The sequence below is a fragment of the Colius striatus genome, chromosome 1 (genome assembly GCF_028858725.1).
Source record: "Colius striatus isolate bColStr4 chromosome 1, bColStr4.1.hap1, whole genome shotgun sequence".
NCBI lineage: Eukaryota > Metazoa > Chordata > Aves > Coliiformes > Coliidae > Colius > Colius striatus.
Genome location: NC_084759.1, coordinates 96,812,062 through 96,828,190, shown reverse-complemented (window position 1 = coordinate 96,828,190; position 16,129 = coordinate 96,812,062). Strand labels below are relative to the sequence as shown.

Genomic DNA, 16,129 nt, shown 5'->3' with positions numbered 1-16,129 from the left:
CCTTCTTCACTGACCTTGGTGTCTGTGGAGATGTTTTTACAATCTCACTGCCTGTTGCTGCTGCAGTTTAGCAACGGCACAATGACTTCATCTCCTCCTCAAATATTCACTGAGACGTTACCTTTATCATTAATTGGCCAAGCCTGGGTCAGCTGTGGGGTCTATCTTAGAATTGACTGGCCCTACCCCTATCAGCTACAGGGGAAACTTCTGGCAGATCTTTGTAGCCCTCCCACTATCAAAAAACTGGCCCAGGCAAAACCACTACAATGAACAAGAGTTAATATGAATCTGGGAAAATCAGATCTTGTTAATCTGATGAATTCTTTCTCAGCTTAATGGGACCTGTGAATGAGAGAAAGGGTCCATAATAACACTTGATCCTGTCCTCATGACATTTTCAGAAACAAGTCGGACATTAGGTCAGATGACATATACTGTATGGTATCTGAAAGTGCTATTAACTGTCCCATTAAGTCTCGGAGCTTCACTGTCAAAACTGAAAGAATCTACAGACATCTGTCCACTGTCTGGGTCTCCTTTTTGGATGGTTTTTAGTGAATATGTTTGCTAAATTTGAAAGTGCCATCATGCTAGTTCAGGCAAGAAACATATCTGGGGACAAATGGATCTTCACAAACTGGAGAAACAGTTTGTTAAAAAAACCTCAACCACTATAAAATTGGGAAATTCCACATGGTGACAACCCTAAACACAGACTGAAATTCTCATTGATTGTATTATGGAGGAGTGATCTCCCTTACTCAGTTCAAGCAGGGAGATCTCTTTAGAAGGTGTATGAGCAGCACTACAGCCTTTGAGACACAAAAGATGTTTTTCTGCCCAACTCAACATGGATAGAAATGCAGATCTAGTTCTGGTTACCATGTTTTGGGAAGGATATGGAATAATCACAGAGACTCCTGGGGAATGTGGTGATAATGGCAAGAGGTTTAGAAAACATGACCCTTGTGGAAAGGTCAAAGGAACCACAGTGTCTTCTAGTCTATCATAACATCAAAATGTATCACTTCTGAAGCAGGGCTTTTGTATACAATACCATTCATTGCAGATTGACTTTGTCATGCAGTGTAACATAAAGGCTCACAGGGATCTATAGTATGAGGTGAAGATTTCTCCACTCAAAAGCTTTCACATTACCTTCTCCTTTTGCAGCACAAATGGCAATGGATGCAAGGGGAATATAATCAATAATAAACACTTAGTTCCCTGGGGGAATCTAAGAAGGGCAATAAAACTTAACACTTTGTTGAAGGACTTGGGAAATGAACATTGCCACAAACTGAGGCAAATATTGGTGACACAATTCAGACTTGCTCAGCTTTATGTGCCGTGCAGAAAAGCAGCTGATGCCTCCAGTTAACTGGTTTCCTTTTTCCAGCCTTACCTTAGGGTTAGAGATTGTCGTAGTGGTGGGATAGCCCTGGACAGACCATGTATATATATATATATATAACCCAGTGTGTAGGGAGGCAGGGGTACAACTCCCAGTTACTTGGGTGCAAGGGGCACTTGTCACCTACATTCATCCTTGTCCCTTGAAGTGTGGATGTACCTGCATTTCACTAATTTCCTTTTGCAGACATCCTCAGACCTAGTCAACTGGTACCAATAAAAGCCCCAGGAATAGTAGAATTAATCATAGGACAATATAGCAATAAATATTAATGTGCTTCACCTCACTGCAACGTAAAACAATGCAAAAAAAAAAACCTGTGTATTTAATACATTTTAAATGTCATAATTTATGAGTTGATTGTATGAACTTTTTACTTTGGCTGTGTGGGCGCTGGTTTCTAAACAACTGTGCTCAGTAGAACTGCAATGTTTTCTTCAAAAGGAAAAAAACAGTTTCACTCCAGGATTATTGGAAAAAAGAACCATGTCTGTTGTTTATTTACTTATTTAGAAAGCACATACAGCAATGCATCGGGAGGGGAAGAGAGATGCAAAACAGGTGAGCATACAAATCCATCTCGAAAGAAATAGTGAGACAGATGGTTAGTAGTACATCAGTCTATGTGAGCATTTAAACCGTTGTACCTCTAGATTATAAAAAGAAACCACAGAGAATTTCTGAAGAGCAAGGTAAACGTCTATATTTCAGAAATCCCACCACAATCAACTTGTAGGCAGCAATGTTTTTGTTTCATTTTTTGTTCCTGATATTTCCTCAAAGGGGTCTCTCTTGCTCACGCTATGGTTTCCTTCCTCAGTGTCCGCCTCTGGTGACAAGTAAGGATACTTGTGAATGAAGATTTCCCCTTAGTTCTTGACCTTTTCTTTAACTTCTTCTGATGCTTGAGTGAAATTCCAAGCTCTTCCATTATCGCATTGAAAGAAAGACACTGGTGGAAGACAGAAATGGCATTAAACGCTTCTCACTGAAGGCAGAGTTAGACCTTTGCACAAATAGTGGTTTTTAGAAGGAAAGAACTGAGCTCTTACTGGCAGACTCAGAAAGCTTCTCTGCGCAGTTCTGTCAGCTTTGAATAAGCCCCTAAGATATAATAGGCAGGTCTGTATAAGTAATATTTTTTTGCTTAACTTAGCTTCCACTGAATTTAACTTTGGCTTAACTAAAGCTGATTATGAATGTTTCTGAAATTCTACACAGACGCACTTGTGATGTTTTGGTGGCTTTATATCATAAAACTTACCCTTTTCAGTAGGCAAATTTTCTCCTGACCTTAACAGAAAAATATCTTCCTTTTAAAATCACACCTACCTTAGCCACAAAAAGAGGATATACTAAAGAAAACAAAGAACACCATTTTTGAAGACTTCTTTGTGGTTTAACTATTTTCACTTCAAAAAATTAACAGACATTTCTAAAGTATAGCACAATTCTCAATCCTTTTCTTTCTTTGGAAAGAATCTTTTTCAAAGATTCTGTATTGAAGAAAGGAAAAAATTGCCACAAGAATAAGGTAGATGAATAGTTTGAAAAGAAAGCAGAAATCTTTTTTCTTCCCATAATCACATCAAAGATATTTCTGGAACGTGGAAGCATCCTTTAACATCTACAGCTGGAATTATTACGTGGAACACAAAAAATCACAAAAAGGATTTAAGTGTAAGCATCTAGCAATGGGAAAAAAAAAAAAAGTTCCATGCAAATACGTATAAATAGATTATTTGCATATAAAATAAAGTGATTGTAACAATGGGATAAAAAGCTTTAACTGCCTTACTTTCATCAAGTTGAATAAATCCTTCCTACCAAACCCTTTCTAGAACTGCAGAACTGACTGGCTTTAAAACAATTGGATAAAACTACAGTTCTTATAAAATGACAGAAACAGAATACAGACGTGGTCCTCTGTATCAAATACAAATTACCTTCTAAAATGATGTCAATGCAAGATAAGCAATGTTCAGCTCCTAAACAGTAATAATCCTATAGTGATGTCAGTTATACAGGGATAAAAACGTAAAATTAGATATATTACCTGGAAGGGAGAAACCTGAAGCTTTCCTAATAGCCAGATATTCTACAGGAATATTTTCAAATGTAAAAGAGAATATAAGGGTAAACTCAATTAAGATTAAATTGTTTAAGGTAGAAAGGGAATACTAGAGAATTGAATTCCACACATTGTGCTGCTGCTTCTCCACTATAAACCCTCCCTATAACATGTGTAACCATGGTCCTACAAACAAGCTCAAGACATCAGTGCATCAGCATGTGTGTGTGTATTTTAAATGTGCAAGATCTCCCATATGTCACCATGTCCACTTACAGAATGGGCTACATGCACACTAAGATCCCATAGTATGTTAAATCTATGGTTTAATGTGCTCATTCTTTGAGAGGCTTGATTTTTGTTCATTGTAAAGTTTTTCAGTATACATCAACTAAACCACTATTAATTCATGTCAGCCTCGAAATGTAATAAACATAGGTCAGGGCAGTGTACCGTTGCTTTTTTTCAAATTACTGTCTGGTAATAGTCTGGAATTTGCTGGTGCAATTATCATTTAAATATCCCCTTTGACAACATTATACAAGAATTGCAGTATTACTGAAGTTAGTCAAAGGTGTCTGCTGCAGCCCCAGGCCTTCTGGCAGCAGTGGGTGAAGCAGGTATCATCCTAACACAGACACTATTTCTACATTGCTTCAGGCTTTTTTAGAGAGTAGCACTACTTATTTCCAAAGTAATAAAACTGCGTGCTCTAAGTGGCTGACAAAGCATGGATAATTTCGCTCTACTACCTTAGTTTTAATTGAGCTTTCAAATTCTAGAGTACGAAGTGATTCCAGATCTTCCTGGCAAATAGGGAGATGATCGTATTAACCATTTGTATGACCAATCAGGTTTCTTTTTGATTTCTTTCCCTGTTGTTCTTACTAACATAGTTGTTATGTGTGTATTTAATAATAGCCATCAGCCTCTGCAATGTGCACACAGGGATGAAATAGTACATTTTACTGCCTTGTTAATAGGCTTGTATTTTAATTTTCTGAAGTGATTCATCTAATTCAAACTACACAGCTTTCATAATGCCTTTCAATTTCATATCAACAAAACAGTCCCATGAAGATAATTTTGCACCTGCAGATAGATATTTAAAACATTTTGCTGATATTAAATATTTGAAGTTTTTAATATTTAACTATATGATTTGTGAAATGTTCACTGGCTCCACTTCCAACTCTGTTTTGAATTTTGAAACAAATATTGTCAGAAAGACTTCGAGCTATTCTTAGGAATGACTTTGATGTTTAAGTCTAAGAATTGTCTAAGAATTACACTTTTGGCTAGTTGTTCATTAATAGCAGTTACATCTAAAACTGAATATAAAACCATTACTGTTCTCGTTGATGACCTTTTCTGTAAACTGGTTGTGTTTATCCACCTAATTGAGTATGGAAGTAGGCCATTCAAAATCTGAAAAGGCTCTGCCTCATTGAGACTCTCTCCTGTCCCATCTTGGCAGTGCGAGGATCTCGTGGTTTGATTATCAACAACAGAGGTTGAAACATGTGGGAATGGGCTCAGCCATCCTACAAAGACACTAGGTTGGGAGAGGGGCTTTATAGTGATAGCTTTCTGGGTCTTATACCTTGCAGGTCCCGCTCCTGGCTTTAGAAAATCACAAAAGCTATTTTACTTTTATGTTTATGTTACACTTAGTTTCAAGAGACTTAAAACACCATTGGCATGAATTTTATCAATCTGAAGCAATGAATTAAATGTAGATTTAAGACTCTGGACAGATTCTTCAAAGATATTCCAATAGTTAGGTGCATAACTATCACTGATCAATGTTGTGCATATTCCTCTGTCACAGATCCTATTGCATTTGACAAAACAAGTTGGAAATTGCAAAGAGTATTAAAAGCGTGGGAGACATGGGGCTTTCTCTGCTGTCACACAGAGCATCAGATGGTCTAAAAGAGCAATCTGAGGTGATACTTTGAACTTTCAGGAGTCTGGTTAATCATTCAGAATAATAGTTACATGTGAACTTTCCAGGAAACATAGCTCAAAGTCTCATTTGTCTCCAAGATTGTGCGTGCAATTAGGAAACTGAGCAGACATTTGAAAGCTGGAATTGCCTTGAACTTTTCAAGCAGTAGAAGATGACTGTGGTACAGAGTGGGTATGAAGCCAGACAAAATGTTGTAGATTTAAAGGAAAATCTTAGAAAAAGGAACATATTCAGTGGGTACTCCCAAGACAGCCTTCTGTCTGCAGCATAATTACAGTAGCCTTTAAAAAGGGTATGGTGACATTAAAATTCCATTTAAAAGGGTAACGTACTGTTCTTTTAGTTTCACATTTGTATAGCCAAGATGAAAGGATATCTTTAGAAAGCTATTTTTTTACATGCTGTTAAGTCCACTTTTGAGGTCTTGCCCAGAATTAGAGCGCAGTAGGTGCAGAGCAATGCATTTAACAACAGAGTAATAAGTTTAACATTTTGCTTTTAGTGAGCTTAACTTTCTCATTCTCACAGTGCTAAAATGCTGCAAGACATGGCATGTGAGGCTAAAAGGAAATGTCATCCTTTAAAAATAGGATAGATTTTGCTCTCCTTGTGATGTGAGACTCTCTCTCTTTGCCCTTTGGTCATTTCAACAGGCTATAAAAGCTTTATCGTGAAGCTCCCAGATCCTTCCTTACGCTCCCATACAGAAGACTGTGTTAAGTTTTAGGACAATTAGAGAGTCACAATTTTAAAAATGACATAAAGTAGAAACAAAATTGAAAAGAAAAATCTGTAGTTGAGATTTATTGCTGCTTGTGCTGCTGGACTACCAATGGGGACAAGACTTTTCGATTACATTTTATTAACACTTTGATAAAACAAATAACAAAAAACCTCACCCCAAACCAAATGTGCTGCGTTGGGGAACTCATAATGATGAAAATCAAAGGATTTTATTCTGCGAGAACACCTGAGTAGCTCAGACACTGAGAAGGAAATGCAGAAGTCAGGATTTTTCTTCTGCAATGCACTCATCACTGTGAAGGGCCCATAGCTGGGACACTGACATATGTCTTCTGCTGGAAGAGAAGGGATTTATTTGTGTCTAGCAAAGGGAAGGAAAAAGATCCAAAACAGTTTCTCCTAGTGAGAAAACTGCTGTTGCTGTACATTTAGAATCTGTTTGACTATTCTGTCACTGATAGCTGTTTGCATGAGGAGATCACAAAATTAAGTCCTTTAAACTGTCAGTCTATTGAATAGTATGACAATAATCTAGGGATTATTTTGGCTCTTTCTCAGCTACATAAACTGTTCCTCAGTTTCCTGTTTACATGAAAACAATATCAGCAAAGATACTTACTGGTCTCCCAAACCATCTAAACACAAATGGGACTGCTTAGTGAAGGCACAGATGGCAACAGTTGTGTTTGGATGTGGGGTTGTGGCCTGAAAATGGATTGACTCAAGCTGATGTTTGCTGAAGAGGGAGAATTTGCAGATCTGCCAACTTCACATAAAATTCTATTTCACAAGAACCTCACTGAGATAGATTTCTTCCTGCCCCTTCCTTCTCCTCCTCCTTTGTTTCCAAAGAGCTAAAGATGTGAAGCTTCAAGGCTTTGATCTGAGAGAGATGGAACAAGCACTATATCAAGGCAGTACTTTGAGGAAATATCAGTCTTGTAGAAAGCATTATTGCTGTGCTTGGCCTAGTTCCATGGTGTTGTTAATCCTCCTGGCTCTCAGAAATAGTGATCATATTGCCTTTGTTCCTTTTGGTCTTGTCTCATTTTTTTCTCTCTCCTTCCCCCTGTATCTTTTCCCAATGGGTTTAGCCTAATGTGCCCTAATTTTGGGTAATGTGTCCTCGTGGCCAAGAAGGCCAATGGCATTCTGGGATGCATCAAGAAGAGTGTGGTCAGTAGGTTGAGGGAGGTTCTACTCCCCCTGTACTCTGCCCTGGTGAGGCCTCATCTGGAGTCCTGTGTCTAGTTCTGGGCTCCTCAGCTCAAGAGGGACAGAAAACTTCTGGAGAGAGTCCAGTGCAGGACCACCAAGATGATTAGGACACTGGAGCATCTTCCTTATGAAGAAAGGCTGCAGGAACTGAGGCTTCAGTCTAGATAAGAGGTGACTGTGGGGGATCCCATTAATATTTACAAATATCTAAATATGGTGGATGTCAGTAGGTTGGGGCATCCCATTTTTCTATTGTATCTAGTGACAGGACAATGGGTAATGGGATGAAGCTGGAACATAAAAAGTTCCATTTAAACGTAATCAAAAACTATTTTACTGTTCAGATGAGGGAGCCCTGGCACAGGCTGCCCAGGGAGGGTGTGGAGTCTCCTTCCTTGGAGGTCTTCAAGACCCACCTGGACACGTGTGACCTGATTTAGGTTGACTTGCTTTGGCAGGAGTTTGGACTAGATGATCTCTAAAGGTCTCTTCCAACCCCTACTATTCTGTGATTCTATGATTCTATGATTCTACGAGTCTATGATTTTATGAGACTGTTTGATGAGGGCAGGAACTGCCACTAAATAAAGGCAGGCATGCTGTCCACAGCCCCTTTGCTTTCAATGGTAGGTGGCTTCTGTGTGTCAAATCACAACTTTTTTTGCAAATAGTAATTTTAATTTTTTGGGAGTTCTGAGTAAAATGGATCCACAGGAAACCAAAAATTAATATAAAATTACATAAGGGTATACATATAGCCACTTTCCTCCCCCAGTTAGCTGTGGTTGTGCTTTACTGGTATTGCAGCACCAGAATTGATGGAATTTGATGTGGCTTATCAATCACAGGTAGAGTTGTTTTCTCTGTGCTGATTGCACAGCAAAGTCCCCCCACTAACATACACCTGAGAAAGGATCTGGTTTGGTTATTAGACCCCGGATGCAACTGCGAGGTTGCAAGTTAGGAAGATGCAATGGTGACAATCTGCATTTGCGAACAGAGTATATTTTGTGTTCAAATTTCAAAATACAGTGGTCAGAGAAGCTTAGAATGTCGATAAGTGGAAAATCTTTGAATGTTTTAACATTTCTCAAAGCTCATTATGTCTATGCAGGAATCCTTCCACATGCCAGGGACTTCATGGGAAATGCTATGCTGTGCCTTCCCTAAGCCTCACTGTTAGCCTGAAGGCACCTGCCTTCCTGATGCCATGGCAAACTTTGCAAAAACTGCCTTTCCAAGCACAGATTTGTTAGCACTTGGGTGGCACGCTGGCTCTTCACTGCCTCAGCTGACGGTGTAGCTGCTAAGAACCAAGTACGGCTTTTTAACAACTCTTTTTGGAACCAGGTATGAACTTCCATGAGAGAAAGGAGCTGCTTTGTAATTCCCACAGGCAAGATGAAGTCTGGGAGGCTGTCTGTGGGAACAGCTAGACAAAGGGAAATTATGACTGTTACTAACAATGTTACTGCTTCCTTGACAGATAGGAAACTGTTTACCCAAAAAGTGACAGAAGAGTTCTGGATTTTGTGTTAATCTAAAAAGCAATTAGAAAACTGGTCAAAGCTGCAACACAGAGGATTTCTTGCGTAATCATGGAGATAAACACATTAGGAATTTTCTTTCTCCTCTGAGAGTTGAGAGGGGCTGAATTTAATTAGTTTTAAGTCTCTTCTACTGGGAAACTGCAAACAAAAATGCTTTCTTAAATCAAGGATACAGAAGATCTAATTCAGATCTTTTCTGGTAAGAAGGCTCATTTTGTGAAGAACTAAAGCTTTCAATGCCCTATTCAAATAAGTTAGAATGGCATTTTGAGCAAGACAATTTCTTGCAGCATCTGGAGCTGAGCGTAAACACACATACATGGACGAGCACTGGCAGAGAAGAACTAGTATATCCTAACTATGAACATTCATCTTTGCCACAAAAAATACTTCAGTCTACTGTTAGCTTAACAAATGCTAATCAAAAATTGTTAAGTGAATAGAAGGTAAACAGAGGTCACTGTATGCTCCAGCTTTTCTCAGGAGCCAAGTAACAATCAAGAGGAAAGGAGAGCTTTGGCGATTGAATGTGAAGGCATTCGTTGAACAGGTTCTCTAATTGCAATAGAGCCCAGAAATGGCCCCTCAATAAAACAGATCATTAACTTGTTTGATGAGGAGGAAGTGCAGTGGGCAAGAAAACATAAAATAGGTGTGAGGGATGGGAAATGAATTGGTGAAACTGGTGGTGAGCTGGGATATAATGAGATACAGATAACATGTAACCAGTTTTTGAAAACATGGTTGATTGCCACGGTTCATGACATCCTACATTTCTGTACATTTTGTGTATCTCTAATTGTTGTCATATGAATTTTGGTGACAACAACAAATCCAGTTCATTGTCTCCTGTCCTGTCAGTCCCCAGACATTCTGAGGATGAGAGGAAATCAAACTCTTATACTTCAAGGGTATAAAATATATTCAGTATCAATCTCCTACACAAATATTTCCTTGTGCATTTCATTATGCAAGGCAATGACAAGGCTTTAGTGTTTGATATAAGATGTTGTCCTAATTTTGCTGTAAAGGAGTTCTCTATGTTACAAAACCTTACAATAGTGAGCATCATGAATTGCTCAAGCCAAGTCAACAGAGTTATTCTGCAAAAGCTATACACTGATGGTGCCTGAGGGTGCTTTTGTTGAATATGTTCTTAAATGTTAATGGTTACATGGCATAAAATTTGATATGATAGATATGATTTTGTGCTATGATAGTTACTTGGAGGCTTTGGCTAATGAATTTTAAATGGATGAATTAAAATTCATTAAATATTGACACTGGGAATAAGATATGCCAGCTAAAAATCTCTGTCAGCTTATAATAGGGGTTCAGAAAGTTAATGGAGCCCTACAGGCTATTTTCTGAGGTTTACAAAGAACTGCCTGGCCGACTTGCTGAATGCTTCGGCAGAGATCAAGCAAATTATTTCACCATGCTTTTAGTAATAAGACTCTCATTGGTTTACTTGGGTTTGGTAGGAGATGAGAAGGAGGTAAATAATTTTTCTTACCTGAAAAAGCTGAATCACCTCATGAAATGACAAGATGACAATTGTACATAGAGACTGTGATAATTCTTAAAATCTGCTACAGTCTATTGCACTCACTCTTTGCTGTAGGTATAATTATTTTCCGTGAAATGCATTTAAACTGCCCAATTTTTCCAGAACTTCAACAATTTGCATTAGATAAGCTTATCTCCTGCTGAAGTAAGAGACACTTTGAAGTCCTCAACTATGTGTTGATTACTACAACCTTTGCCATTATGTGCACTGTTTAAGTTTAATGCTTTTCATCAGACACACCTTTTATTCTCTTTCCTGACTATACAGTGTGAATTGAGGGCTGTGCTCGAATCCCTCTCTCCTCTCGGATTAACTTTCCACAGTCTAACTCCGTAGATAAGGTGGTGCCAGAGGTGGAGTTGGATGGATGGGTTTGCTTACACTGTAGTCCATAAAAGAAACAAAAGGCCTTGCATGCAAAGAAAAGAGAAGAAAAATGGAGAAAATAAATATATGAAAGAAGTAAAATTAAAAACAAACAGAAGAATGAGATTCAAAGGCTGTTTAAATAAAAATAAATTATATTTATGGAAACAAAAAAGCAATAGATTGTATTTGACTCATGCTTTGGATTAGTTTAGTGATAATATACACTGTATAACATTTTCTACCTAAGCTTCTTATTTCACCAGAGTAAAAATAAAACAAAACGAGAAAAATCAGAAAGAACACTGGAATTGCTCATATTTTACTCTCCATAAAATTACTTCTGGATAAGATATATGATGTTGTCACATTAACTCAAAGATTTTATTTATTAAGAGTCTGCCTGTAATAACACATTGCTGTGACAGGACAAGGGGTAATGGGAAGAAGCTGGAACACAAAAAGTTCCATTTAAACATAATAAAATACTGTTTCACTGTGAGGGTGACGGGCTGCCCAGGGAGGGTTTGGAGTCTTCCTTGGAGATCTTCAAGACCCACATGGACACGTTCTTGTGTGACCTGATCTAGGTTGACCTGCTTCTGCAGAGGGGTTGGATTAGATGATCTCTAAAGGTCCCTTCCAACCCTACCATTCTATGATTCTATGATTCTGTGAAGCAGTAGTGCAGTTTCAGAAATGGTATGTGTTTATGTGTATATATGTATCCCTGAATAATATCTTATTAACCCAATATATTGCTAAGTAAACTAATACTCTGTGCTGATGTAAAGCTTTAGGTCTACTTTAATTATGACTTTAGGAATGCATTGTCTTTCCCAGAGTCTTGAAGAGTTTCCAGGATATTCTACAATGTATTAGTATTTATATCAAACACTTTAATTAGATGCAACTGCTTTCCAAAACTTATTTGAATGAAAGATCTCCTGAGACAAAAATGAAACAAAGATTTCAGTGCATTCTTTTTGCACTTTGTACTAACACTTTTCTATAAGGTTAAAGCACTAATCAGAAAGCTTCAATATGTGCAAAATACCTTCATCCTTTATCTCTGACTTATTCCAAAACAGGGACACTTTGATTAATATGGCCTGCAAAATTCCTCCACATAAGTTGCATCTGTTCAGCGACAGTACCATTGCCTTTAATGAGTACTTGCTCAGGCACACATGAAGATGTCTGCACAGTCAGGAGCTACCCTGTCCTGCAGGATACCATGAGGACCAAGTCCACTAGCATTGGCATTAGGTGTCATGGATCCAAAATAACACCGAGTGCCATTTGGAAAATGAAAACACATAGTAGGATTCAGCTCATTCCCTTTCAGCCTTAGCTTACAATGATCCTTACTGGCAACAAGGAGATAAATGTGATTTATCCTATCTTATATCAGATGTTTTCCTCTTGAGGCCCTCAGCCCCAGCTCCTAGTTTTCACTCAGGTGTCAATTCCTCACTTCACAGTATCACTACTGTAAGCAGTACAAACTATGCTTCTGAGACCAAGTTCAAAATGTTCTCCATCTCCTGCTGAAACCTGCTTCCTTCCCGTTATTTTTCTCAAGTCATTTCTTGTATTTGTGTCACCAGCCTTGCATGATTAAATCTTGGGTGAAGAGAATGAATTGCTCATGGAAAAATTCCTGTCTTTCCCATCTAAAAGTGCAAAGTGATCTTGAACAACTGACTTCAAAGTAGGTACCTCATGTCTAGAAACATTAGTTAGATGATATGAACCCATCTCTTAGTGATTGTGTCAGGGGCCATCAACTCTGCAGTGCAATGTGACTCTCATCTGTACAATAAGTCCTGTTTAAGTGAGGACAATCATGGCAGATATAGCAAAGCCGAACAAGGCCACATGAGGGTCTAGAAGATGGCTGAAACAAAATCAGCATCATATAAGTCTGCCTGTGGAGTCTCCTCTGGAGGTTTCCAAACCTGCTTGGACAGGTTCTTGTGTGACCTGATCAAGATGAACCTGGATTAGTGAGGTGGTTGGACTAGATGATCTCTAGAGGTCCCTTCCAACCCCTACCATTCTGTGATTCTGTGAAGGCAGACAGGGTAAGAGAGCTGGCACATAACTTGAAGAACAGACTCCAAGTTTCCACTCGTGCCTTGTTTCTTTTACAGTAACTGTTGGTTCAGTAAATGGGTGTTTACACTGTATTTAATGATTGATTCTATCTCACAAACTGCTGTAATACTCAAGCCATGATTTATACATAACATTTCCTTTGCTTTCCCTCTGCCCTTTTAAATTGCTCATTACGCTTCAGTGGAGCTATAACTAGAATTTCTTTGGCTCCATAATCTTACTTTACTGTGGCATCCATCACCTGTCAGTAGGTCTCCTTGTTTTGCAGTGCATGCTTCAGTGCAATGTATAAACTTCTGGCTGTGAAAAGAAACGCTTTCTAGAGCAAGAGAAAAATCACACTCGGGGATTTGGAAGTATGTTGCTGTCGTTACTCAAAGGGCTGATGCTAGTGCCACATTAAAAAAAATACAAATAAAAAAAATCCAGTTGCATTTTTTTCCTTTCTAATGTATTTTTTACTTTAAGTCAAGCAGAAACCACTGAGAAATTAAATGCTCTTGTTCTGCGCTGCCATACTAAGCAGCACTAATTGGATTGTGGGTGAGCTACTTCCCTGTACTTAATAAATTATTTGTCTTTAGTGCCAGAAACACGTGGTGAAAGTTCAGCAAAACAAAATCTGCACTCCAGCAAAGAGACAAATAATGCAGCCACTTCCACATCCACAAACCTCAGCCTCCCAGAAACACAAGCAAGCTGGAAATGAATGACTCACCTGCTCAATATCACTGTTTTTCCGTGATTTATATATAAATTCACCAATGGCTACAAACACTGAAAGAACAAGGCCTGCAGCGAGCACTATGAAGATGCCCCCAATATTCTCTACCCCGAGAGCGCTAGCTTCTTTGCTGTCTTCCTCAGGGCAGCCGTTGCCTCGCCACCACTTTTCCTTCATCATGTGTAGCTTTCCTTCCTCCTGGAGCTGGAGGATAGCAATGGTGATCTTGTCTCTGTAAGGAGATCCTGCAAGATGAGACCAAGACCCATCACTGCTGGTTGCAGAAAACTCTAAAGCAAAAGTGCTCTCATCACCAGATTGATTATTCTAGCTAGAAATTCTTGGTTTCTCCTCGACTGGAAGGGGGAAGAGGACTCTTTATTGGTATCTGCTCTGGGTACTGGAAAGCAGAAGGCTCCTTTGGTGTGGTTGTTTGAGAATTCATTAGAAATTCTAGGATCTCCTACTGAGGTTTATTTAAACTTTGTCAGTGTGCTTTCTTGCTAAGTAATTCCTCCATATCATGTTTGAATATTGCTTTGAGCATCCTTTGAGACTTTCTGCTTTGCATCTCTTCTATTTACTTCCACATCTGTTTATTTTTCCTACTGCATGTAAAATGAATAGCTGTCTGAGAAAAACCCACAGTCAGTCAGATACAGTCTCTTCTCTTCTATACTTACGTAAGCCCACAACTCCACTTCAGCTACCTTACATAAGAACACAAGGTGGCCTAGTCTTCTTTTCCATGACTTGTACTACAAGCTGAAAATAGCAACTAATTCATGCTTTTTATTTGCAGGCCAACAGCTTGCTAAATGATGTGCCTTGAGGCTCAGCAGCATTAATGGGCCTGTACAGTATCTGGCAAATGGCAGGGTCACATTGGGTGGTTCAATCTGCTTAGGTTTGCCTCTCACGCAGTCTGCTCTGACTCTCCATCTTCCAAAAATCTCTGGAGCAGTGCCATGTTAAAGGAAACCGCTATTGATTATCTTTTCCCACGTTGCCAGAAGCTGAAGTTATCAGCAATAATAGCACCAACCCTGTTATTAACTGTAATAGATAAGAAGAAGTTTGTTTTGGCATTGTAAGAAAGACTTTCTTTGTGTGGCAAGATTTTAAGACAGCAAACAAGAAGGTTACAAGAAAGGATATTTGGCTCTAAAGGCATACACGTGCCCTCAAATCCTACCGTGTTGGACTTCCTACAATTTGAAGTGTTTAGTGTCTGAGCTGAAATACAGTGTCACCACTCCTTTGTCCATGTAGCTAGCTACCATCCATCCTTTCCTTTAACACATTAATAAGACCATTTTATTAAGCTATAATTTCACCAAAGTCACATTTTGCTGCAAATTAATGCAGTTGCGATTCTCAATTGATCACTGTAAACAAACTTTTAAGGAAGAATATGTGCCAGAATTTCAGTGATAGTGTGGCACACATAGACATGGACACTTAAGAAAAATCTCATTAGGCACCACTTTTATGTCTTTATGCATCTAAATAGCCTTGGAAATGTAGCCCCACAGCTTCACTTTTCTTTCTTATATTGCCACGCAGGACATTATTAAAAATAATTGTACCATGAATACAAGTCCCTCTCTCTACTTTTCATTTCCTTTAGCCCACAGCATTGTCTGAGGAGAATCAGTGTGAAAAACATTGCAGATCTTCATTTGTTGCGCCAACATTGAGCTATTTTTCAGTCTATCTTACTGCCAGCACTAGGACATGCTGTGACCACAGATGCCAAGAGACATGTGTCAGATTATACAAAGTCCATCTGGAAAGCCAGCAATCAGCAGTCACTGCTTGAGGTAGCCAGCTTTGAAAGGAAAATACATCTGCTGTAAGAATAGATGATTTCTATGTGTGCTATTAAAGAATCAAAATTAAGCACAACAAAAAACAAATCTGAAACAGCTTCAAAACTATCTTTACACAGAGAAGTAAATTATTACCTCTGAAAGCAGCAGTGCCTCTAAGAAGAAAGAGTAGATTTCTTTTTACCTTATGAGAGATTTGTTGCCCTGATATCCGGAGTCTGTTAGATTATAGGACTCATCTACTTTCCTTTTTCTGAAAGGATGTAGCTGTTAGGTAAAGTGAAGCAGCCTGGGTCACAGCACAGGATTTGTGGGGATATTCGTTCTTTCTTGTGATATTTATGTTGCCAGCAAGATTATCACAATTAATCTTGAAAGTAACAGGTACATCTATATTTCTACGTGTGCTTTTAAAGCTTGTCAAGTTTGTCAAGCGGGCTTGAAGTGTTAGATTGGTGATGTTTTATTAGTGAGCACTAAAACAATATATAAATCTATCTCAACATCTCTTTGAATATTCAACATATCATTTATGGCCTCTGAA

At 38.6% G+C, this 16,129-nt stretch overlaps 1 protein-coding gene across 1 annotated transcript in view; it reads right to left on the bottom strand.

Moving 5' to 3' along the window:
- Positions 1–2,282: 2,282 nt before the first annotated feature.
- The window catches only part of GRIK1 (glutamate ionotropic receptor kainate type subunit 1), a 166,895-nt gene continuing 153,048 nt past the window's right edge, over positions 2,283–16,129 (bottom strand). Inside the window, exons 15-17 of the mRNA XM_061988655.1 lie at positions 13,748–13,998; positions 10,783–10,951; positions 2,283–2,369 (exon numbers count right to left, since the gene is read on the bottom strand). Coding sequence (XP_061844639.1) covers positions 10,802–10,951; positions 13,748–13,998 — 401 coding nt within the window. The 3' untranslated portion in view covers positions 2,283–2,369; positions 10,783–10,801. The remainder of the gene's footprint in view (positions 2,370–10,782; positions 10,952–13,747; positions 13,999–16,129) is intronic.